The 25,026-nt window shown below is 43.9% G+C and overlaps 1 protein-coding gene across 1 annotated transcript in view; it reads right to left on the reverse strand.

Moving 5' to 3' along the window:
- The window catches only part of SMCHD1 (structural maintenance of chromosomes flexible hinge domain containing 1), an 838,152-nt gene that overhangs the window by 158,341 nt on the left and 654,785 nt on the right, over positions 1-25,026 (reverse strand). The window contains exons 31-33 of the mRNA XM_063923554.1: positions 11,331-11,410; positions 8,967-9,124; positions 6,573-6,688 (exon numbers count right to left, since the gene is read on the reverse strand). Of these exons, the coding sequence (XP_063779624.1) occupies positions 6,573-6,688; positions 8,967-9,124; positions 11,331-11,410 (354 nt within the window). The remainder of the gene's footprint in view (positions 1-6,572; positions 6,689-8,966; positions 9,125-11,330; positions 11,411-25,026) is intronic.

Here is a 25,026-nt window from a genome sequence, read left to right on the forward strand (position 1 = left end):
TCAAATGTATCAAACTTGTAGAACCGAGTGAACGTGTGTGCAGACCACATTGCCGCTCTACAAGCAGGGCAGTGGAGGCTCCTCTAGCCGCCGCCCACGAAGCACCCACTGATCTGGTGGTATGAGCACCTACATGAAAAGGGACCCTCTTACCAGAAGAGATATAAGCCTGCCTGATGGTAAATCGTATCCATCTGGCCAGAGTCTGCTTAGAAGCCGACCAACCGTTTTTGGGCCCATCATACAGAACAAAGAGTCAGACTTTCTAATAGAGGACATAACCTGTACGTAAATCCTTAAGGCTCTGACCACATCCAAAGACAAGTCTTCCTCCGCCAATCCTTAGAAGGAGGGAACCACAATGGGCTGGTTAATGTGGAAACCGGAAACCACCTTAGGTAGAAACTCTGCTTTTGTACAGAGCTCTGCTCTGTCCTCATGAAAAACGAGGAAAGGACTTTTACACGATAGAGCTCCCAACTCTAAGACCCTTCTTGCTGATGCCAAAGCTAGTAACAGGGTAACTATCCAGGATATATAGTTAAGATCCACTGTCTATAAAGGCTCAAAAACTGCGGATTTCAAAAAGTCGAGCACCAAATTTAGATCCCACGGGGCCGTGGGAGGACAAAAAGATGGTTGTATACTCAGCACATCTTGTAAAAATGTCTGAACCTCCTGTAAGGACGCCAGACGTTGTTGAAATAGAATAGAAAGGGCAGAGACTTGTACCTTCAAGGATCCCAATCTTAAACCACCATCTAACCCATTTTGGAGAAATTGTAAAAGTCTATAGAGGCTGAACTCCTTGAAATTCCACCCTTTAGACTGACACCAGTCCATGTACTTCATCACATTCCATAGTAATGTGTCACTGTGACTGGTTTCCTTGCAGCTAACATTGTGGGGATAGCCGACTTCGTAATACCCTTATGTCTTAGAATCCTGGTCTCAAGAGCCACGCCGTCAAACACAGACTATTCAAGTCTGGGTGAAGGAATGGGCCTTGTAACAATAGGTCCTATCTCTGAGGTAGCCTACAAGGATCTTCCACCAGAAATCCCCTTAGGTCAAAGTACCAACTCCTGTGAGACCAGTCTGGTGCTATTAAACTCACCCACGCTCTTTCCTTTTTTGCCCTCTTTAAAACTCTTGATATAAGGTGAAATGGTGGACTGATGCACACCCGATTGTATGACCATGGAATTGCCAGCGCGTCCACCGCTTTTGCTGCTGGATCCCGCATCTTGGCAACATATCTTGGTAACTGATGGTTGTTTCGGGAGGTCATTAAGACTATCTGCGGTAGACCCCATCTTCTTACCACTGCATCGAATACCTGTGGGTGTAGACCCCACTCCCCTGGATGCATATCTTGGTGACTGAGATAGTCTGCTTCCCAATTTTCCACTCCTGGAATGAAGACTGCTGACAGGATTATGTTGCGCTTTTCTGACCAAGACAGTATCCTTGTAGCCTCCCTTAAAGTCATGCAGCTTTTTGTTCCTCCCTGACGGTTTATGTATGCCGTTGCCGTCACATTGCCTGACTGTACTCTCACGTGTTGAGCCCTCACTAGGTCTTCTGCCAGAAGAAGTGCATTGTAAATGGCTCTTAATTCCAAAATATTTATTGGAAGGCTGCTCTCTTGCGGTGACCACCTTCCCTGAAATTGATGTTTCTCCAGTACTGCTCACCGAACTTCTGAGACTGACATCCATTGTCAGAATGTTCCAATCCCAGATTCAAAACTTCTTTCCCGCTGTGAGATTCTTGTGGACTGACACCAAATTAACGAGGGCCTGGCCTAGGGTGACAAGGGAATTCGTTGGTGGAGAAGTCAATGCATGCCTGCCCCCTGAGCAATAAGATTCATCTGGAAAGGTCTGGAGTGTAGCCTGTCGTATTCGATTGCTTCTTTGCCATCTTTGCATCTTTGGATTGCCATATTTCCAAGCAGCATTACACAGAGATGTAGGGACACTGTCTGGTTCTGTAGAACCTGACGTACCATTTCCCTGATATCTCAAATCTTGTCTTCTGGGAGAAACACCTTCAGATGTATCATATCTAAAATGAGACCCAGGAATTGAATCCTCTGGGTTGGTTGAAGGTTCACGATCCAGCCATGTCGAATCAGAAACTAATGACTTGTCTGAGCATCCCAGATCAATTGGTCCTGAAAGGGAGCCTTGATCAGAAGTTCGTCCATTTATGGGATTATCGTTACCCTTAATGATCTCAATTTTGCAACCATTATAGCCATGATCTTTGTGAAAATTCTCGGGGCCGATGATAAGCCAAATGGTAGGGCACTGAACTGGTAGTGATTCTTGTCCACTGCAAACCGTAAATAGGCTTGGTGTGGGGTCCAAATTGGGACATGAAGGTACGCATTCTTTATGTCCATGGACACCATGAACTTTTCTTATTCCAGTCCCGCAATAACAGACTGGATTGACTCCATCTTGAACCTGTAAACATTTAGAAACTGATTCAAAACTTTTAAATTGAGGATTGGCCTGACCGACCCATCGGTTTTTTGCACTACAAAAATATTTGAATAAAATCCCGTCCCTCTTTGAGAATTCGGGACAGGCATAATTACTTCCGTCTGTATCCAATGCCCTCGCTTTCTGAGGACATCGAGGAAGGCTTGCTGTAATGAACGGACTGTGAGGGCGTTATAGAAAATCTATTTGGTATCCCTGGAAGATAATCTTGTTGACCCAGCTCTCTGGTGAGGTTTCGGCCCAGGCGCCCCGAAACCTTTCCATCCTTGCACCCACCAAAGGAGACCCTAGGTGAGCTGGGAGACCATTATGCCACGGTCTTGTTGGCAGGTTTGGGATCCTGCTTTCTGGTTGTGGCTTGGGAACGGCCTCTAGCTCTGCTTCCACGAGCCTGACCGCCAAACCCTCTTCCGCTAGCTCGAAAGGATTGCGACCTAAAAGAATTGAACACTGGACCCGAATAATTTCTTCTGACTGGTGGCGTGGATCTAGAATACGTGGTAGGTAAAGTAGATTTCTCTGCTGTTGCCTGAGAAATCCACTTGTCTAACTCCAGGCTAAATACAGTATCTCCTACAAAGGGGATCACCTCCACTGCCTTCTTGGAATCAGAATCTACTTGCCATTCTCTGAGCCACATTCTCCGCCGATATGGCCGAAGCCGAGATGCGCGATGCTATCTTGCTAGCATCCCTTGCTGCTTGGCAAATGTATGTAGCTGACTCACGGATATGCTCCTCACACAACCAACTGAAATACAGCATGAGATGACCGGTGTTGTAACTTCTGTTGCTCCACCTCCGCAGGACCTGTCAGCAGAGTCCATTGGAAGATAAAAACACAGTTTTTTTTATTGAGTTGTATTCAGAGAGATCATCAGCAGCAGAGCTTCTATTCTAACAGCGCCAGCCAAATAGTAAACAGCATCAGCTTTAGTAATGCCAGTAAACACATACTTTGTGATAGGCCTCCGATTGTGTCTTCCCCTCAGAGAGGAAAGACCGCTTCTGTTGCACGCCCACATAGAAAACAAAATGGCCACAACTAAATTTTAATAAGCACATCATTAGAGTCCCGTCATCCTGCTGCCCCCTGCCTACCTCACTGCTATACCGTAAGGAGCCTTCTGTCTGCGGTTCTCCCCTATAAGCGTCATTTGTAGCTAAACTACCTGCCAAGTCTGTGTACAGCCCGTGGCGACTCTTGCGGCTCCTATGCGAATGCTGCGGAGCACCTGTCTCATCGGACCTCTTATCCCCGTAGCCTGAGCAAATTTCTGTTGCTCTGCACTGGTAGTAAGCGCTGTGTTAGGAAAATAAACTCTAGTGAGCGGCTCTGTTAGGGAATAACGCTGCAGGGGGAGGCTATCATTACTGCCAGCGCTTATTTTACCTCAGCTATGAGGCAGCCATTACTCACTGTGTCTCAAACAACACAATTGACAATCAGTATATCTTTGATGACACAGATAGAAACTTAATAGTAGTAATAAAAACCGCTCCACAGACTCTCTTTACAGAGAATAACATGCATTCAATTATTTCTATGCAGCTGATATTAAAGCTGGATTCTTCTCTGTCTGCAAAACGACATGCAAAGCTTCAAAGCAGTAGTGTCCTGATTAGATATTATCATACTGAGCAATTGGAAACACTTTTAGTAAAATTCAATGTTCCTATGCAGCTGATAGCTTTTTCAGTGCAAAGTTTCTCTGCTCGTTTAATTAGTTAGTAAATTAGCGTGCAGGCGTCTAAAGCAGCTTTAGTTAGTATTGTAGAGCTTATTCGTGCAAAGCAGTAATTAAAGCAGTTTTTAGCCTATATACCAGGCTTATTTATGCAAGGCAGTATTTGTTTAACATGGCCATGTTGACATTCATACCACTCCTTCGTCTTGGGTTATAAGTACTTTTAAACTCCCGGCTCTGGTGCTTGAATTACCGTTTAAAGCAAGCCTTATCTGGAGATCCAAAAAGGGATAGCCCAGCAGTTGATCGACTGGTGTTCCCAAACAACGGAAGGTTATAGGAGCTGTAGGGTCTCTAAAAAACGCGTTTCTCTGCCTGTGCATACAATCAGCGGCTTCCTCAGTCAGATGTCCGTGTTCTCCATTCATTCTCTTTTTATCCCCGGCTTGTTGCCGCGGGCGCCTGCGCATACCATGCGCTCTATGACTCATTCTCACAGCTCAGCTGTACCATACTATCAGCGGCTCCCCGCTGATCATTAGCCACTTGTTAATAAAAACTTTTTCAGCTGTATCAAACCTTTTCCTTTTGCTGCATATTTACGAACATTTTCTCTTATATATTTATAAAACTTAAACTCTTATTTCCTTATTCCCGTGGGAAATAACCAGCACAAATTAGCAGCTTCTCTACCTATACACAGCAGAAATAAGCAGTTCCGATGCCTGGTGGTGGAAGAACGTTACCTGCCCACTGCAAAGTGGGTGGAGTAAATTACCCATCCACTGCAAATCAGAGGAGTCAGTAACAGGAGGATATGGACATTGAGAGAGAATACACTAACAGCACAGGTGTCTTCAATAAATACAAAATCAGATGATATGACATGGACTTGGATTTAATTTTAGTCATCCTACCATTACATTGGGGGAGAGGGGGGGGGGGAGCAGATAAGAGTCATTCAGTATGAACATTTACAGAACATGCGTTTATATGTGCTACTATCAAAACAACTAACAGGTATATAAGAACAAAAAAGTAAACTTGTGCCTTGGTATATTATTTAAGGTAAGGTATACAGTATGACATGCCTTTCAGCATGTATGTTTTATACATTTATTCTATATAAACTCCACCTAGTGGCCATGCTGATAGGAACTTAATTCTGAACTTCACAGGCAGAGCCGGATTAAGGGGGAGAGGGGGTGGGTAGGGGGTAAGTACCACCAGTTTTAGGGGGCCCCCGGCCAGAGCAGCTCTGCCCCAGCTCTGATGCTGGCGTCTCCCTTCTCCAGCCTCCGCCACCAGCTCTCCTAGCAGCAGCGGAGGCTGGAGATTACAATCAGTCCCTGTGCTGCCTGAGATCATGGGGGAGGGAGATGCTGGCGGAAGCGGGTACTAGTTACCTGTGCCCAAGTCCGTCGACGACTCCTGCACCCCCTCTTCCCTATCTCCTGTCAGCACAGAAGCAGCATTGTGGTCCAGCCAGCACACGCTACTGTGTGCTGGCTGGTCTGTGGTGGTGCAGGGAGTCTGCTACCGTTTAGCAGTAGTCTCTTCTGCCTGTGTGGGAGCTGGGCGGGGTGAGTGATAACACTGATCGCTGCCCCTCCCTCTGGATTAGCCCCTGAATCACGCCCTCCGGATCTGAAAAAAAACCCCTGTCATTTGCATAAGAGGTGTGGCCATGCATCCCGTGATTAGGCCACCCCCCCGAACCATTGCCTGACCTCACAGCAAGCACAGCAATGGGGTAGTTGCTAACAATAGGGGGAGGGCCCCTCTGTCTTCAGTGCCCTGGGCCCCACCAAGGCATAATCCGACCCTGTCCACAGGCATTATTATCTTCATTTTTTCACATGGAGCGATCAACTAGATGAAAAATTACAATCCTCCTCTCAGCACAGCATTAATGGCAAAAACTCTGAACCTCAATCTGCCATCATTATATCTACAGAACTGTATTAGGTCTGCTAGTTGGATTATGTTACACTGTTGCAGATTCTTTGCATGTGCTCAGGCATGTTTGTTTGTATGCTAATGATTTCATGTGTACTCTAGCATACTATTACATATGTAATTTCATGATGTTTGCATACTTTGTTCATGTTTACATGATTGAATTGCATTATATCTGAGCATAACATAATTGCATTCTGTTTGTATTTACGTTTTAAACAATTTATCCCATCACTACAATAAACTGTATTCTTCAGATTGTCACACCTAGTGTGGATTACTGAAACATAGGAGTGGCTTTGCTGTCTGTCTAATTTCATTCACTCCAAAGGGAAGATTTTAGTAAGGATAGCACAGTATACAGTTTCTCTTTTAAAACACCCACCAGTCTGTATATATTACAAAGTACTCACAGTAGTTGGAGGTTTCCCTCCAGTAGTTTGAGATTTCCACATTTTCATGGAACAATTAGCTGGGTTGAGTTTTTTAATGACATCTCCATCTTCAGAAAGAATGCTAACCACAAAATCTAAGTGTGTAAAAAATACAAAACACAATCCCTTTAGAATTGACTAAAACCATAATGTAAGGTAACATATGCAGTGGTGCTTGAAAGTTTGTGAACCTTTCAGAATTTTCTATATTTCTGCAGAAATTTTGGCCTAAAACTATCTCAGATTTCCACACAAGTCCTAAAAGTAGATAAAGAGAACTAAATCAAACAAATGAGACATAAAAAAAATTAGACGTGCTCATTTTTTATTGAGGCTTTTTATGGAGGCTTTTGGGATTCTGGCAGAAAATAAAGTAGATCTGACTTTAGCAGCCATAAAAATGTCACAATTGTGTTTTTATCTTCTTTAAATATAAACTAGGTACAAAAATGAACAAATACATTTTTTATACATTTCCCTATTGCAATGAGACCTTTGCACTGGAGTCAGAAGAACTATACTTAAACATTTAAGAATGCATACTTGCACAAACTCAGAGTACAAGTTAAAACTGGAAACAATGTGATAATATAATAAATAATTCAGAAAATATTCTGACAAACGCTATCAAATTATTGTCACACCTTTCGACTCCTCTACCATTCCTGAATGGCTAAACTACACTGGACTTTTTTGCAACCTTTCCTCACACAACCTACTGGACCACTATCAGTCTAGGCTTAAGTGTTCCCAACATTCAACAAAGATTGCACTGAGCAGAGTGGATAATGATTTCTTGACTATTTTACAGGACATCCTCGAGAACCTCTTTGCTGCCATCTACACAACCACCCACTCATTCCTAAAATAAATGTTGCAATCTTTAAGACTTAAAGATTTAGGTCTTTAGGACACTGTCCTATCCTGGTTCTCACCAAACCATAAAGCTAAGTACTCACTAGATGATATTGATGTACCCGATCCCAAAACATCGTTCACAATATCATCTAGTGTATATGCACTATGTTGTGGATGATGCGTGCTCCCACTCGTCTTCCCTGGCATCCTCCAACGGATGACATCACAAGCGAGGACCATGCTGACAAATGCAGCATGACCCCCTGCTGCCATTATCGGCAAGTGTGCATGCATTTGCTGATGCCCACACTGGGTCCTTCCACTTATGACATCGCGCTGGGTACACATCATCTAATGTGTACCCAGCTTAAGGCTTAGTCTCAGTTTCTATGCTCTTCTCTTTTTCGATAATTTGTCTTGTTATCTTAGAAAGCTAATATGTTACTTTGGGAGTCTCAGCATCACTTCTAAGCAGATGACCGCCTAATGTATTTATCTTCTCTGATTTTTAAAAATCTTTATTTGCCTGTGTTACTGAAGGAATCTCTGTTGTATCATTTTACATGTTCTTCCACCAAATTAAAGTGAATTATACCAAACAGTGAACTAAAGCTATTTATCAACCTTTTTTTTTGTTAACACAGCAACAATTTTTTTTAAACAAACTTCCTATTAAAACTAAATTGCTGTGTGACTGTATCCTATAGCCCTACTAAACACATTTTTCCAATTCAATCTGGCTGCACAAATTGAAAGTTGTAAATAGACATAGGCCATTAGATCAGGGCCATAACTAGGAAAGCACATTATGCTATAGGCACGTAATAAAGAAAATGCTATTACAGGATTGTGTGCAATACTGGTATTGTGGATATTCTAAATACATTAGTAAGATTTATAAAATGTAGTCACTGAGATACAATGTAAATATTAAACTTTCTTGATACCTATTTATGTCTACTTAGAGATAGGGGTGCCAGATTTGGAGTGGAACGCAGCTCAGTATACGTATGCAGATAGCGAGATTTAACAAATGTATACATTCTTGCATATTTCCAGTCAATTCGGTGTCGGAGGGATGTTGACCAGATCTCTTCTTGCGTGAAATGGGCATTTCTAGCAGCAATGTTGCAGTCACACACAAGAGATCTGTCTCATGGGTGTGTAGTGAGTGTTCCATGCAATTCTGAGGCACATCTGTACAGGTAAAGAAAGGCTTCTCTTGCACTTAGCGTGGGGCAGGTGGTAGTACTAATACACAAATGAGGATGGCTGTGGACAGAATACCAGAGGTCTGTGTGACCTCCCACTTGAAGCCCTACGGATACTACCAGTAGCATGTGGTAGTAAACTGGCTTCCGTGGCTTTCTGAAATTACAGCCATTTTGTGTTCAACTCAGAATCAGGCACCATTTGGTTAGATTCCTTTCAGAGTGATCACAATAAGTATAGCTGCAGTTCTAGTTAAACTATATAAGGCAGATGCAGGAGAGCGCTAATAACTTATCTACTTACCAGAAAAAACCTTCCCAGCTGTAAACTGCACACATTCAGCAAATTTAACAGAAACCATAGCCGGCTTTTCAGGATCCGCTATAACAGTTAAGTTTACTAGACGGCTTTCCAGGTTGTTCTTGTTATATACAGCCTTACATTGCAAGGAATAAATCCCCCTAAAAATAAAGGTTAAAGATTGTATCCTTTAGGAAACCGAAAAAAATTATCATACTGTATATTGCCAATAAAGACTTTGTTATGTATGTGAGCACTGCAGTGTCTTCCAGATTTCAATGCCAGTTTGTGATCAAGCATTCCAGAAGGGGTGAGATATCATTTGTTGTACTGTCCACTGAGTTGTATGCGCTCTCATTGCTTGGGAAATAGCATAGAACAGTAGTTCCCAAACCTTCTGGGATCAAGGCCACAAATTTCCCAACATGCCCTCAGACCTCTGTACATGCCTCTTATATTGCCCATCAGGGCCCTAAACATGCCCTCAAGCTTCCCCACATTCCATGTATATGCCATCAGACACTCCCCCACATGCCCCGACTTTCTCATATGCCAATCTGTACAACATATATGTCAACAGAGGTACCCACATACCCCTTATAAATGTCCATCAAGCGCATGCAGTAGCTATTATGGTTACTGCGTAACTAATCCAGAATATAACGGAATACATAAAGTCAGCCTTAAGCAATTTGTTGCCCTAGGCAAGATTCTAGCTATTTAAATTGAAGCCTATGGCATGGCGCAGACTATGGTGAGCCCTATATAGCCTATGCCTAGAGCTGGCTCTGGGAATTCAGACAACATAATCTGTGGTTGTCCTGAGCAACCATGTGCAACTGAAAGATGTTAGATACAGTTAGCAACAGAACTGTATATTAGATAGTTAAGTACAATTTGTTGTTATGATAAACAGAATATTATGAAGAAGCAGAACTATCTAGTATGTCACATTCAGCTGCGATGTGTTTTCTCGCACATTTAAGCCACACAGAAATATAAATGATACTCCGGAAAACAGGCCCAGTTCACATCACGGTGGTAAAGTGGGAAGACTTTTAATGCAGTATTCCGTATTTTGGAATATTTGCATACATAATTAATAATTTTGGGATTGAGATTTAAGTCTAAACACAGAATGCATTTATGTTTCATATACAACTTATACACAGCCTTAAGGTAATGTTATACAATATTTTTGAAAAAATGTATGGTTTCTGCAAGAATTCAAATGAAGTTGGTCTTCAACTAATTTTTTAGAGTATAAAACATAAAAAAACAAAAACAAATAGGCATTAACACATGCTATGGAGGCATGCAAGGTATTAGGAGTGCAAATGGCATTTAAATATCCCCATGAAGAATCCCCACAAAAAAATACTCTGAAAAGCAGTCCCAAATAATACTGTTGATATAGTATAGAAATACCATGTAAATGTACAGAATTACATTCGTTACTATTAATTACAGAATATTTTTTTTAACCAATTTCCTCTGCATATACAGTCCGGTCAAAACTTGTACTATCGGTTATGAATTCAAAAAACATGGCACCTGCATGCAGGCATGTCAGCAATATTATTTGGAACAGGTGTTCCGGAAAGTGATGAGTAGCTTTATGTGGTGATCTTTCAATTGGATATTTAAGTATTGGTTGCACTCCAAATAACTGTTACGCCTCCATGTTTTGTTTTAGGTTACATGATTTTGTTACATGATTTTGTGTATCTTTTATATCATATAAAATTAGTTTGAAACAAAATTCCATTCCATTAGAATTCTTGCAGATACTTTTTATACAATTTCTGTTGTCATTATCTAAATTATGACTGTAGTAATCATCAGTCCGTGACTCCCGGAGGCATTGGAAGTGTTCGCCTGAGAGTGCCAGGTGAGTGGGTGGAAGCCAGTGGGTGTGCTGAGACAGTGAGGGGTACAGACTAATGAGGCGGGTCAGGGCTGCGTGCTACCTGACACTTTAGAGAGGCAGCATGCGTCCATTCACACATACTACACTGTATACTCCTGTTTGCCACTTAAGATATTCCCTTTTGATAGTAAACAAGGGAAAGGAGGGTATCTATTCTCCGGATAGATGATTTTGCATCATGGCGGGGGGTTGGAAGAAAAATGGGGCTTGCCTATGGCAACCAGGGCTTACGTACCACCATTGTTAATCCGGCCAATTTTTCTAAAACTGAATTATACTATTAGTTTCATATAAATAGGTTAGTAGATCTAATTGAAAATAAGAGTTATACATAGTTGTTTTCTAAAAAATATACACATGGGGAGTATATTCATTAAACCTAATCAAATTCTACCTACCAACAGGAGTATGGGTATTTGATAAATTCTCAAACTTACTTTGGTGCTGAAAAAGTAAACATCCCCATATTCACTCTACCTTCTTCATCTGTTTTTGTTTGTTGAGGATGAGGAGTTATCTATAGTATGAAAAGAAGACAGATTAATTAATATTGATCATTAATAGTAAAAAAGACACAAGGTAAAAGTTAGCGTTGGGTCAGTTTGAAGTTAGTCCATTCACATAGTCTAAAAGTCCATGAGAAATTAGTTTAAGGATTGCAGATCATTGTTAAGATGAGGGAGTAATAAAAATTATTTCTGTAGTTGCTGATTACTGCAGGATAACCCATTAAAAATATATAAAAGACAGTGCTAAAAAATTTGGAATAATATACTCCACTAAGTATGCCCAACATACAATACACAGCTCAGTCTGCAAAGAATAACAATCCAAATAAACAAGTTACATTTAATATTATTATATTATTTAAAATAATAAAACATTAATTGTAGTGAAATTGTAAATTAAAATAACCAATATCGCACGGAGGCTCACAAAGTCAAATAAATATGTGATCCTAAATTTTATCTGAACATGGCTGTCAAAAAGGTCCATAAGGAGCATCAATGTGTCACCACAAATCAAAATGTAATATGGTCTCATATAAACAGTTAACATGAACTACTAGATAGATGAATTTAATAAAGTACTATACAAATTATGTATGAACACCAATATCTCTGGACAACTGAAGACCTTTAGCAAAGTTGGATACTTGCAGTGTGTGATTCCCTGTAGTGAAGAGCATTACAGTTTTGTTTTTAACTTTTGAATTATAATAGACTTCACTGAGGAAGAAAGAAGTAGTGAATACGGGATGCGGTTAAGATACCGTCTGTCAAGATCCTGTCAGCCGAAATAGTGACAGCCATCAGGATGCAGACACCGGAATCCCAACAGTCGACACCCCAACCGCAAGTAGAGCTGCCCCCAGGTTAGTGCCGGGGGGAGAGTTTGGGTTTAAATGCCACTCGAGGGGGGGAGGGAGGGGGTATGGGGTTAGGCACCACCAGGGGGAGGTTAGGTTTAGGCACTATAGGTACTAAGGGGGAGGGTTAGGCTGTGCAAAGTGGGGGTTAGGTTTAGGCACCACCGGGTGGGAGGGGGGAGAGCTAGACGCTAAGGGAGGAGGTTAGGGTTAGGCTGCGGGTAGGGAGGGTTACGGGGTAGGGAAGAGGGGATAGCACACTTACCTTGCCCCTGTCGAGATTTTAAAGATCAGGATGTCGGCATCAGTATTGTGACTGCTGGTATCCCGTCTGCTGGTCACACATACCGACCACCACTACACAAATCCCTTTATGAAATCTTCACACAATTGGCCAGAGAACTACTGGACTTAATGGCAGTGTATTACCGAGCTGAATGATATATAATATATTTAGTTACAATAAAAAAAAAGAAAAGCTTATATCCATCATTTCTGCTATTAATCCACTCCACCATGTTGGTAGGGACAGCTGATAGTTTTGGTCTGCATGGACTGGTCGACTTATACACCTTGGCAAGGGCAGTAATGACTTGCACTAGATATGATGTACAGTACATCTCTTAAACATGCAATACGTAGGGGCAGGGCCGGTGCAAGGTTTCTAGGCGCCCTAGGCAAAGCTGCACAATGGTGCCCCTGCCTTCAACTATACCCTCCCCCCAGCTGCTCACATACTGTACACACTTGACTTTTTAAATTAGTATTAGATTTATTTTTAGATTTACAACATAAATTATAGCAACAATAAATAACACCGTAACAGTAACAGCAATAACCTTGGCACAATTTATATATTTTTTTAAGTAAAAAAACCCTTCTGCATATATCAGTAAAACGGCTTGAAAGGCAAGCTTGCACTTGCCTTTGGAATAATTATATATGGCGGAGTCACATTATTATGACCACCTCCTACATGTGGTGTCGGCAGCGCGTAGACCATGAAATATGCCACGTGTTGTGCTCTGGCTTGGTGGGTATACAGAGACAGGATGGCCACACTAACACATATACACACAGGACCAGTCACACTGACACATACACACATAGGACCGAGCACACTGACACCAATGGCGTGTGGTGAGGTCAGTGGCTGGTGAGGCACTGCAGTCAAAATGTCATTTGAGTACCGACGATGACTCCTACCACCGCCAACTTAATCCCTGTTACTGCCGCTGCCCCTACCAACACTTCAACAGAAATAATCTATAATTTATGTGATCATAGTAGTGGTAGGTACTGGTTGGGGGTAATAGTAAGGACAAACATCATATCAGCGGGATGTAGTTGGCATCCCAGCGAGGGTCGGGTTAGGCTGCGGGAGTGGAGGTTAGGATCAGGCTGCAGGAGGGGAGGTTAGGGTCACGCTGCGGGAGGGGAGGAGGAGGTTAGGGTTAGGCTGCAGGAGTGGAGGTTAGGGTTAGGCTGCAGGAGTGGAGGTTAGGGTCAGGCTGCGGGAGGGAAGGTTAGGGTCAGGCTGCGGGAGGGAAGGTTAAGGTCAGGCTGCGGGAGGGGAGGTTAGGGTCAGGCTGCGGGAGTGGAGGTTAGGGTCAGGCTGCGGGAGGGGAGGTTAGGGTCAGGCTGCGGGAGGGGAGGTTAGGGTCAGGCTGCAGGAGAGGAGGTTAGGGTCAGGCTGCGGGAGGGGAGGTTAGGGTCAGGCTGCGGGAGGGGAGGTTAGGGTCAGGCTGCGGGAGGGGAGGTTAGGGTCAGGCTGCGGGAGGGGAGGTTAGGGTCAGGCTGCGGGAGGGGAGAGTTAGGGTCTGACTGCAGAATGGGAGGGTTAGGCTGCGGGGAGGGAGGGTTAGGCTGCGGGGGATGGTTGGGTTAGGGTTAGGCCTTCGGGGGAGTTGGGGTTAGGCTGGGGGAGGGGTAGGATTAGAGTTACACTACATTACCTTGTGGCTGCTGCTATCTGGAGTCCACCTTCAGCCTGAAGTCCTGGTACTTTAGTTCATCCTCTCTCACATGCAGCCTAAGCTCCAGCAGAGTCCCTCCAGTCCATGTCAGTTACAACATGCCGCTATGGAGTCTCCTCACCCACTGACACTATACAGGGGTCCTTACACACACACATACAGTACACTGACACTATACAGGGGGTCCATATACACACCCACTGACGCTATACAGGGGTCCATCCTTGCACACATACACTGACACTAACAGGGGTCCTTTATAATCGTATTATGATTGTGGGGGGAAGGGGCACATCTAATGTAATAATGCAGCAGTGTTGGTCTAAACAGACTGTCAGCTCTGGAGAGAAAGACTCTCTTACCGGCATCAGCAACAGGGTTGATCCGCGGTAGTGGTCCTCCTGATCCTTCTCCTGCTCTGCCTCCATTACTGTGATCCAGGCACGCTCCTTGGTTGTTGTGGGTGCCGGCGGGGTGTGTGTGTGAATGTGTGTGCAGGAGGGAGGGGGGTGTGCGCGGTGATCATGTGTGCGGGAGGAAGGTGCGCAGTACTCATGTGTGCGGGAGGGGGTTGCGCTGTGATCGTGTGTGTGGGAGGGGGGTGCACTGTGATCGTGTGTGTGGGAGGGGGGTGCACTGAGATCTGTGTGCAGGAGTGGGAGTGCGCGGTGATCGTGTGTGCGGGAGTGAGGTGCACTGTGATCCGTGTGCGGGAGGGGGATGCGCTGTGATCGTGTGTGCGGGAGGAGGGTGCGCGGTGATCATGTGTGCTGAAAGGGGGGGGGCGCGGTGATGGTGTGTGCGGAAGGGGGGGGGGGTGCGCGGTAATCAAGTATGCCAGCTAATGCTCGCGTCAGCCAACCCCGGGGGTTAGGTGCTTTGTTGCCCTGCCCACTGCCCAATCACACCAGACATAGTGACAGGGGCGTGCTTTCGTATGGGCTTAAATATATATACATATATATATATATATACATATATATACATATATATATATATATACACACATATATACATATATATATACACACACACATATATATATATATATATATATATATACAGCCAAAAAATTTAATTTCATTGGTAACAACAAAGGGGTACCCTGTTACATAGCCAACAGAGCCGCTGCTGCTCCCCCCCCCCTTTCTTTAATCCCTCCCTGTGCTAGACTGACTCCTGAGACCCTTATGTGCCTCTTGAACAGAATAGGCATGTAGTATGTTTAGAATGGGGGGGGGGGATACATGCGGGTGAGCGATCGCGCGGGGATGGAGGGGGGAGGCATAATCGCGCGCGGGGGGGGGGGGGGAGGCATAATCGCGCGGGGGGGGGGGGGGGGAGGCATAATCGCAGGGGTGGAGGCATAATCGCAGGGGGGGGGGGGTGGCGGCTGGCAGCGCGGGGTAACATGCGGGAGACTGCACTCTGCATATATGATGCTATGGGCGCGCAGAAGGGGAGAGGAGAGGTGAGGAGGAGGATTGCGGAGGAGGGAGGGAGCAGACAGTGCACATAAGAGCCGATAGATTGCAACACACACTTACACTGCTGCCGGCTAGCTGATAACAGTTGGGCGGCCGTCCCTTCTCATCTCTTAAGGTGGAGCTCAGCTACAATAATAATATTAATAAAGTAAGCATTCTTGTATTACCAGCGTGAGTCGCCGCCCTCTAGTGGCCGGCGCCCATAGGCAGCTGCCTAAAGCTGCCTAATGGTGGCGCCGGCCCTGCGTAGGGGTAAAGCTGTCTGTAATGATTTGGGGAGGCAATACTTGAGGACCCTGTTCCTTCAACTGTTAGTAGGTGAATGTTTATTAACCTCCATTATTCCCACATATCTATTGTATATTAGTCCCTCATTAAACTATCCTCACACATGACTAGACAAATCAATGACTTCAACAACTACTCAAATACTCTGCTAGAATTTAAATCACCCAATCAGAAACAGGTTCTTCTGTCCCTGCCCACTTCAAAACTATGAACACAAGGACAAGTACTGTAGGAGGTTTAGATAATAAACAGATACTTTTCCTCTTGTGAAACACCCATAAGAGCAAAGAATAATATATGGATACAAAGAAACAACTAAGCACTCGCAAAACAAACAATAATTTGCATGCATGACGTCCAGTAATCACAGGTGTAACTCTTTTGCTTATTTGCAGCAAATGTGCAAAATAGGAACATGCTTAAACCACTAAACCTGATGTTAAAGGGTCAATGATCAACAGATATTCTTAGGATATTATATAGCTGGCAATCAATGCGGTTATTAGATTATTTAGTTGGATGAAGGAATGTAGATTTCAAACAGAAAATTAATAAAAATAAAAAATCATGAAAGTTTTAGAGCATACTGTATTTCAGGTACATTCATAGTAGAGAAGTGCACCGGAAATCTTTTGAGTTTCGTGTTTTGGTTTTGGATTCGGTTCTGCGGCCGTGTTTTGGATTCGGATGCGTTTTGGCAAAACCTCTCTGAAATTTTTTTGTCGGATTCGGGTGTGTTTTGGATTCGGGCGTTTTTTTTTCCAAAAAACCCTCAAAAACAGCTTAAATCATAGAATTTGAGGGTCATTTTGATCCTATAGTATTATTTACTAGAGATGAGCGGGTTCGGTTTCTCTGAATCCGAACCCGCACGAACTTCATGTTTTTTTTCACGGGTCCGAGCGACTCGGATCTTCCCGCCTTGCTCGGTTAACCCGAGCGCGCCCGAACGTCATCATGACGCTGTCGGATTCTCGCGAGACTCGGATTCTATATAAGGAGCCGCGCGTCGCCGCCATTTTCACACGTGCATTGAGATTGATAGGGAGAGGACGTGGCTGGCGTCCTCTCCGTTATAGTAGAAAAGAGTAAAGACTGAGTGACTTAGTTATAATTGTGGGGAGGATTGGGGACGGGGAGCAGCTGTTAGGGAGTACAGTGATTTAGATTAGGAGAGAGAGAGAGAGAGAGAGAGATTGACCTGATTTACTGGAGCTTAGGAGTACTGTAGAAGAGAGTGCAGAGTTTACTAGTGACTGACCACAGTGACCACCAGACAGTGCAGTTTTATTTAATATATCCGTTCTCTGCCTGAAAAAAACGATACACACAGTGACTCAGTCACATACCATATCTGTGTGCACTGCTCAGCCCAGTGTGCTGCATCATCTATGTATATATTATATATCTGACTGTGCTCAGCTCACACAGCTTATAATTGTGGGGGAGACTGGGGAGCACTGCAGTGCCAGTTATAGGTTATAGCAGGAGCCAGGAGTACAAGACAGTCACATACCATATCTGTGTGCACTGCTCAGCCCAGTGTGCTGCATCATCTATGTATATATTATATATCTGACTGTGCTCAGCTCACACAGCTTATAATTGTGGGGGAGACTGGGGAGCACTGCAGTGCCAGTTATAGGTTATAGCAGGAGCCAGGAGTACATATTATATTAAAATTAATTAAACAGTGCACACTTTTGCTGCAGGAGTGCCACTGCCAGTGTGACTGACCAGTGACCTGACCACACTGACCACCAGTATAGTTAGTAGTATACTATATTGTGATTGTCTGAAAAAGTTAAACACTCGTCGTGTGACTTCACTTGTGTGGTGTTTTTTTTTTTATTCTATAAAAAACTCATTCTGCTGACAGACAGTGTCCAGCAGGTCCGTCATTATATAATATATATACCTGTCCGGCTGCAGTAGTGATATATATATATTTTTTATATCATTATTTATCATCCAGTCGCAGCAGACACAGTACGGTAGTTCACGGCTGTAGCTACCTCTGTGTCGGCACTCGGCAGTCCGTCCATAATTGTATACCACCTAACCGTGGTTTTTTTTTCTTTCTTCTTTATACATACATACTACGACATCTCTTTATCAACCAGTCTATATTAGCAGCAGACACAGTACAGTACGGTAGTTCACGGCTGTGGCTACCTCTGTGTCGGCATTCGGCAGTCCGTCCATAATTGTATACCACCTAACCGTGGTTTTTTTTTCTTTCTTCTTTATACATACATACTACGACATCTCTTTATCAACCAGTCTATATTAGCAGCAGACACAGTACAGTACGGTAGTTCACGGCTGTGGCTACCTCTGTGTCGGCACTCGGCAGTCCGTCCATAATGGTATACCACCTAACCGTGGTTTTTTTTTCTTTCTTCTTTATACGTACATACTACGACATCTCTTTATCAACCAGTCTATATTAGCAGCAGACACAGTACAGTACGGTAGTTCACGGCTGTGGCTACCTCTGTGTCGGCACTCGGCAGTCCGTCCATAATTGTATACCACCTAACCGTGGTTTTTTTTTCTTTCTTCTTTATACGTACATACTACGACATCTCTTTATCAACCAGTCTATATTAGCAGCAGACACAGTACAGTACGGTAGTTCACGGCTGTGGCTACCTCTGTGTCGGCACTCGGCAGTCCGTCCATAATTGTATACCACCTAACCGTGGTTTTTTTTTCTTTCTTCTTTATACGTACATACTACGACATCTCTTTATCAACCAGTCTATATTAGCAGCAGACACAGTACAGTACGGTAGTTCACGGCTGTGGCTACCTCTGTGTCGGCACTCGGCAGTCCGTCCATAATTGTATACCACCTACCCGTGGTTTTTTCTTTCTTCTTTATACATACATACTACGACATCTCTTTATCAACCAGTCTATATTAGCAGCAGACACAGTACAGTACGGTAGTTCACGGCTGTGGCTACCTCTGTGTCGGCACTCGGCAGTCCGTCCATAATTGTATACCACCTAACCGTGGTTTTTTTTTCTTTCTTCTTTATACATACATACTACGACATCTCTTTATCAACCAGTCTATATTAGCTATATGTCTATATGTGCTGATTGGGGAGGGTTTTTTGGAAGGGACATCCTGCGTGACACTGCAGTGCCACTCCTAAATGGGCCCGGTGTTTGTGTCGGCCACTAGGGTCGCTAATCTTACTCACACAGCTACCTCATTGCGCCTCTTTTTTTCTTTGCGTCATGTGCTGATTGGGGAGGGTTTTTTGGAAGGGACATCCTGCGTGACACTGCAGTGCCACTCCTAGATGGGCCAGGTGTTTGTGTCGGCCACTAGGGTCGCTTAGCTTACTCACACAGCTACCTCATTGCGCCTCTTTTTTTTCTTCTTTGCGTCATGTGCTGTTTGGGGAGTAGTTTTTTGAAGGGCCATCCTGCGTGACACTGCAGTGCCACTCCTAGATGGGCCAGGTGTTTGTGTTGGCCACTTGGGTCGCTGAGCTTAGTCATCCAGCGACCTCGGTGCAAATTTTAGGACTAAAAATAATATTGTGAGGTGTGAGGTATTCAGAATAGACTGAAAATGAGTGGAAATTATGGTTTTTGAGGTTAATAATAATATGGGATCAAAATGACCCCCAAATTCTATGATTTAAGCTGTTTTTTAGGGTTTTTTGAAAAAAACACCCGAATCCAAAACACACCCGAATCCGACAAAAAAAATTCGGTGAGGTTTTGCCAAAACGCGGTCGAACCCAAAACACGGCCGCGGAACCGAACCCAAAACCAAAACACAAAACCCGAAAAATTTCAGGCGCTCATCTCTATTATTTACCTCAATAACCATAATTTCCACTCATTTCCAGTCTATTCTGAACACCTCACAATATTATTTTTAGTCCTAAAATTTGCACCGAGGTCGCTGGATGACTAAGCTAAGCGACCCAAGAGGGCGGCACAAACACTTGGCCCATCTAGGAGTAACACTGCAGTGTCAGACAGGATGGCACTTGAAAAAAATTGGCCCAAAACAGCACATGATGCAAAGAAAAGAGAAAAAGAGGTGCACTGTGGTCGCTGGATGGCTAAGCTAAGCGACACAAACACTTCAATATCACAGGAATTATTTGTTCTAATCAATGGTATTATTGGTCCAAATCACTGGAAGAAAAAGACAAAATCACTGGAATCATTTGGCAAGATCACTGTAGTTAAAAATTAATTATAAATCACTGATATTAATTGGTAAAATCTCGGAATCTAGATGGGATTTTGTACCGTGGACACAATAACTTCATCAATTGCCTAAATCCCAATGCACTAATGGCAGAAAACGGGCGCACGTCTAACAGCATACTGATTATACGGAGAACTGATTATACTGATCAATCACTGATTATACTGAGCACTGATGATACTACGGAGAACTGACACTGAGCAGCGAGAACAGCACTGGACTATTGTACTGTAATATACCAGTCACCACAATGCTGCACTGTACTACTACATACTGATCACAAAAATGCAGCACAGATATGGAATGGATACTTGCAGTGACACGGAGCTGAAAGATACAGCAATGGCCTACTGTACAACTATATACTGTTGGTCACCAAAATGCTGCACTGTACTACTATATATACTGCTCACAAAAATGCAGCACAGATATGGAATGGATACTTGCATTGACAGAGCTGCAAGATACAGCAATGGCCTACTGTACTGTACAACTATATACTGTTGGTCACCAAAATGCTGCACTGTACTACTATATATACTGCTCACAAAATTGCAGCACAGATATGGAATGGATACTTGCAGTGACACAGAGCTGCAAGATACAGCAATGGCCTACTGTACTGTACAACTATATACTGTTGGTCACCAAAATGCAGCACACTGAGCACAGATATTTGCAGCACACTAAGCAAAGATATGGAGCTTTTCAGACAGAGAACGTAGCCACGTCCTCTCCATTCAAACTTCAATGCACGAGTGAAAATGGCAGCGACGCGCGGCTCTTTATATAGAATACGAATCTCACGAGAATCTGACAGCGGGATGATGACGTTCGCCCGCGTTCGGGTTAACCAAGCAAGGCGGGAAGATTTGAGGCTGGCTCGGAACCGTGTAAAATAGGTGAAGTTTGGGGGGGTTCGGATCTCGACGAATCGAACCTGCTCATCTCTAATTCATAGTGATGAACACATGAAACAGCTAGATAGAGGGGCAGTCTCCAGAAATAAGGAAAACAAAATATAGGACTCCCATGCATTAGTAGGTGACAATAACTCAGCTTCAGGAAAATGAATAAAGACTAACAATGTTTCTGATGTAGTGAACCCAAATAGAAACAAAACCTCATGGGACTATAATCAAAGTTACTGCTCCTAATGTTGAGTCTTAAGGGTGAAAAGTGCAGATAGGGCCTAAGTCAGAAATGTACACAAACCCGGTGGCTCAATAATTCTGTGATGTGTACCTAGCTTTACTCAGATGACAATGCAATGACCAATGCTGGTGATATGACAGTGCGTCTTTGGATGCAGTACTCGGACCTGCAATGCTGGCAGTGGGCGTCGTCTGCCTTCAGACACCTTCTGCAGCATTAGCATGTTTTAACACTGTACGCAGCTGCTGTGCTTTTAGTGTACATATCAATCAGGCTTATAATTTACAGAAAATCTGTAATACAGAAGTTGTGAATACTAGCACTCCCCAAGGCTAGTTTTTGTGAGGTAAATTCAATTAATCGCAAGATACAATCAGAAAACGCTAAAACTACGCTGGATGTTAGCGGTGCAAGCAAATATAAGTGCATATTTCCTAGCATAATAACTGGGAATCTCAGCTACAGAACCTGCCCCACCTGTACGTTTGAGTTTAGCCTCAGTGTATACTGTGTGGTGCAGTGGAATATAACAAGAAGGTCTACTATTTATCACTTAAGATATACAAGGACAGGAATGTAAAAATGCAGAAAGAAAAACTCTTGCTGGGGCACACTTGTTAAGTTGTAATTATTAGATATGATTGGAATGTATTAAATAATAAGTGTTATGGTAAAACTTACCCTTTTAACTCTTTTTCTTCGAGGTCCATAGGATCCACAGGGTAGGTGAGTGGATAGGACCGGACACAAAATAGTTAAAGCTTTTGAGTACCCAGGATGTTCCGGGTCCTTCCCCCCTATACCCCACCCCCAGCCCAGGCTATCCAGTTTAGTGAACAAGCCCAAGGCAGGATCAGTATAGAAGAGAAGAAAGACTGGTACACATGAGAAACACACTCTCACGCAATAGAGAAAGGAACCCATAGAAGCCAGGTGCATCAGAGTGGGAGCCGTGTGGATCCTAGGGACATCGAAGAACAAGAGTTAACAAGGGTAAGATTTACCATAACTCTTATTTTCTTCTACAGGGTCCATAGTCACCACAGGGATCTCCAAAAGCAGTTTTTCACGTGAGGGGACACTCCTGACCAGAGAGGAGAATCCGGCGCCCAAAGGAAGCATCCTCAGAGGCAAAGGTATCAAATGGATACAACATAAGAAAAGTGTAAATAGAAGACCACGTGGCTGCCTTGCAAAGTTGTTCAGCAGATGCGCCACGGGAGACTGCCCATAAAGGACACAGAGAGTGAGTAGAATGACCAGAGACTGTATCCAGTATAGGGAAGTCGGCCTGCATGTAAGCCTGTAAGACTGTCATGCAAAGCCACCTAGCCAGAATCTGCTTGTTAGCTGACCAGCCCCTCTTGTGGAACCCACAGAGGACAAAAAGGGAATCTGTTTTCCTGATGGAGGTAGTATGATCCACGTAAATCAGAAGAGCACGGACCATGTCCAAAGAGGCCTCCCCCGCTGAGAGGCCTGAGGATTGGAAGGCTGGAACCATAATGTTTTTATTAAGGTGGAGTATGGACACCACCTTAGGAAGGTAGCTGTCCCGTGTCCGGAGGACAGTCCTATCTAGATGAAAGATCAGAAAGGGGCGAGTGTCAGGAGATTTCCCCAAAATCCGACACCGTCCGGGCAGAAGCAATAGCCAGAAGAAATATATAGTTATGGTAGACTTATTGTTGATAACTCTATTTCTCCTAAGTCCAGAGTATCCACAGGATAACATTGGGATATGAGGTAGTGTCAGTGGAATGGCAGCAATCAATCAAAAGCTTTCGGCCTACCAGGATGCAACAGGCTAGTCTCCTATTATCCCCTCCTCTTGGCTCAGGCAATTCAGTTATTTTCCAAAGCTCAAGGCAGGAGCATCATAGAGAGCCCTAATCAGGCGAGAAGAACATATATACACACTTCCATACAAGAAGGAAGAGATTACAAAGTATAAGGATCCTCAAATCAGGTGCATCAGGGTGGAATCTCTGTGGATACTGTGGACTTCAGGGAAATAGAGTTATAGACGGTAAGTCTACCATAACTACATATTTCTCCTCCTCTGTTGTGAAATCCACAGAGAACGAAGAGAGTATCTGTCTGATTGCACTGGTACAATCCTCGTAGATCCTTAAAGTACGGACTACATCCATCATTGGACATAGGGGGTAATTCCAAGTTGATCGCAGCAGGATTTTTGTTAGCAATTGGGCAAAACCATGTGCACTGCGGAGAGGCAGATATAACATGTGCAGAGAGAGTTAGATTTGGGTGGGATGTGTTCAATCTGCAATCTAATTTGCAGTGTAAAAATAAAGCAGCCAGTATTTACCCTGCACAGAAATAAAATAACCCACCCAAATCTTACTCTTTCTGCACATGTTAAATCTGCCTCCCCTGCAGTGCACATGGTTTTGCCCAATTGCTATCAAAAATCCTGCTGCGATCAACTTGGAATTACCCCCATAGTCCGTGCTTTAAGGATCTACGAGGATTGCATCATTGCATGTCCCACAGAAAGGTCCGGCCCTTGGAGAGCCGGAACTACAATTTCTTCATTAAGGTGGAACTTGGAGACCACCTTAGGAAGAAATCCAGATTTGGTTCTGAGAACTGCTCTATCTGGATAAATAAAATCAGAAAAGGAGGGCGACATAATAATGTCCCTAAATCTGAGACTCTTCTAGCTAAAGCAATAGCCAGTAGAAAGAGAATCTTAGCTGTCAACCATTTAAGATCCATTAAATTCAGTGGTTCAAAAAGTGCACACATCCTGTAGGTTAGCACTTTTCTTTTGAAACCATACAGTCAATGCTGACACCTGAACTCTCAAGGAAGCCACACGTAGACCTTTATCCATTCCAGCCTGAAGGAATGCTAGTACTCTGGAAACTCTGAAAGACCTAAGGTCAAACTTCCTGGCACTGCACCATTGAATATAAGCATGCCATATTCTGTAATAAATGCGAGCAGAGGATGGTTTCCTTGCTCTAAGTATTGTTTGAATTACCTGTTGTGAAAATCCTTTTGCATTCAGGATGGAAGTCTCAAGAGCCATGCCGTCAAAGACAGCCGGTCCAGGTGCTTGTAATAACAAGGACCCTGAGACAGTAGATCTGGACGTTGAGGATCTCATCTCGGTACCAAATGGCAGTCAGGCTACCTCTGGCGAGCACATGGAGGGCTGTGCAGCCCCCCAAAGAAATGCCACCCCACACCATTACTGACCCACTGCCAAACCGGTCATGCTGGAGGATGTTGCAGGCAGCAGAACGTTCTCCTTGGCGTCTCCAGACTCTGTCACGTCTGTCACATGTGCTCAGTGAGAACCTGCTTTCATCTGTGAAGAGCACAGGGCGCCAGGGGCGAATTTGCCAATCTTGGTGTTCTCTGGACGTCGGGCCCTCATACCACCCTCATGGAGTCTGTTTCTGATCATTTGAGTAGACACATGCACATTTGTGGCTTGCTGGAGGTCATTTTGCAGGGTTCTGGCAGTGCTCCTCCTGTTCCTCCTTGCACAAAGGCGGAGGTAGCGGTCCTGTTGCTGGGTTGTTGCCCTCCTACGGCCTCCTCCACGTCTCCTGATGTACTGGCCTGTCTCCTGGTAGC

This window comes from Pseudophryne corroboree, chromosome 5 (genome assembly GCF_028390025.1).
Source record: "Pseudophryne corroboree isolate aPseCor3 chromosome 5, aPseCor3.hap2, whole genome shotgun sequence".
NCBI classification, from domain to species: Eukaryota; Metazoa; Chordata; class Amphibia; order Anura; family Myobatrachidae; genus Pseudophryne; species Pseudophryne corroboree.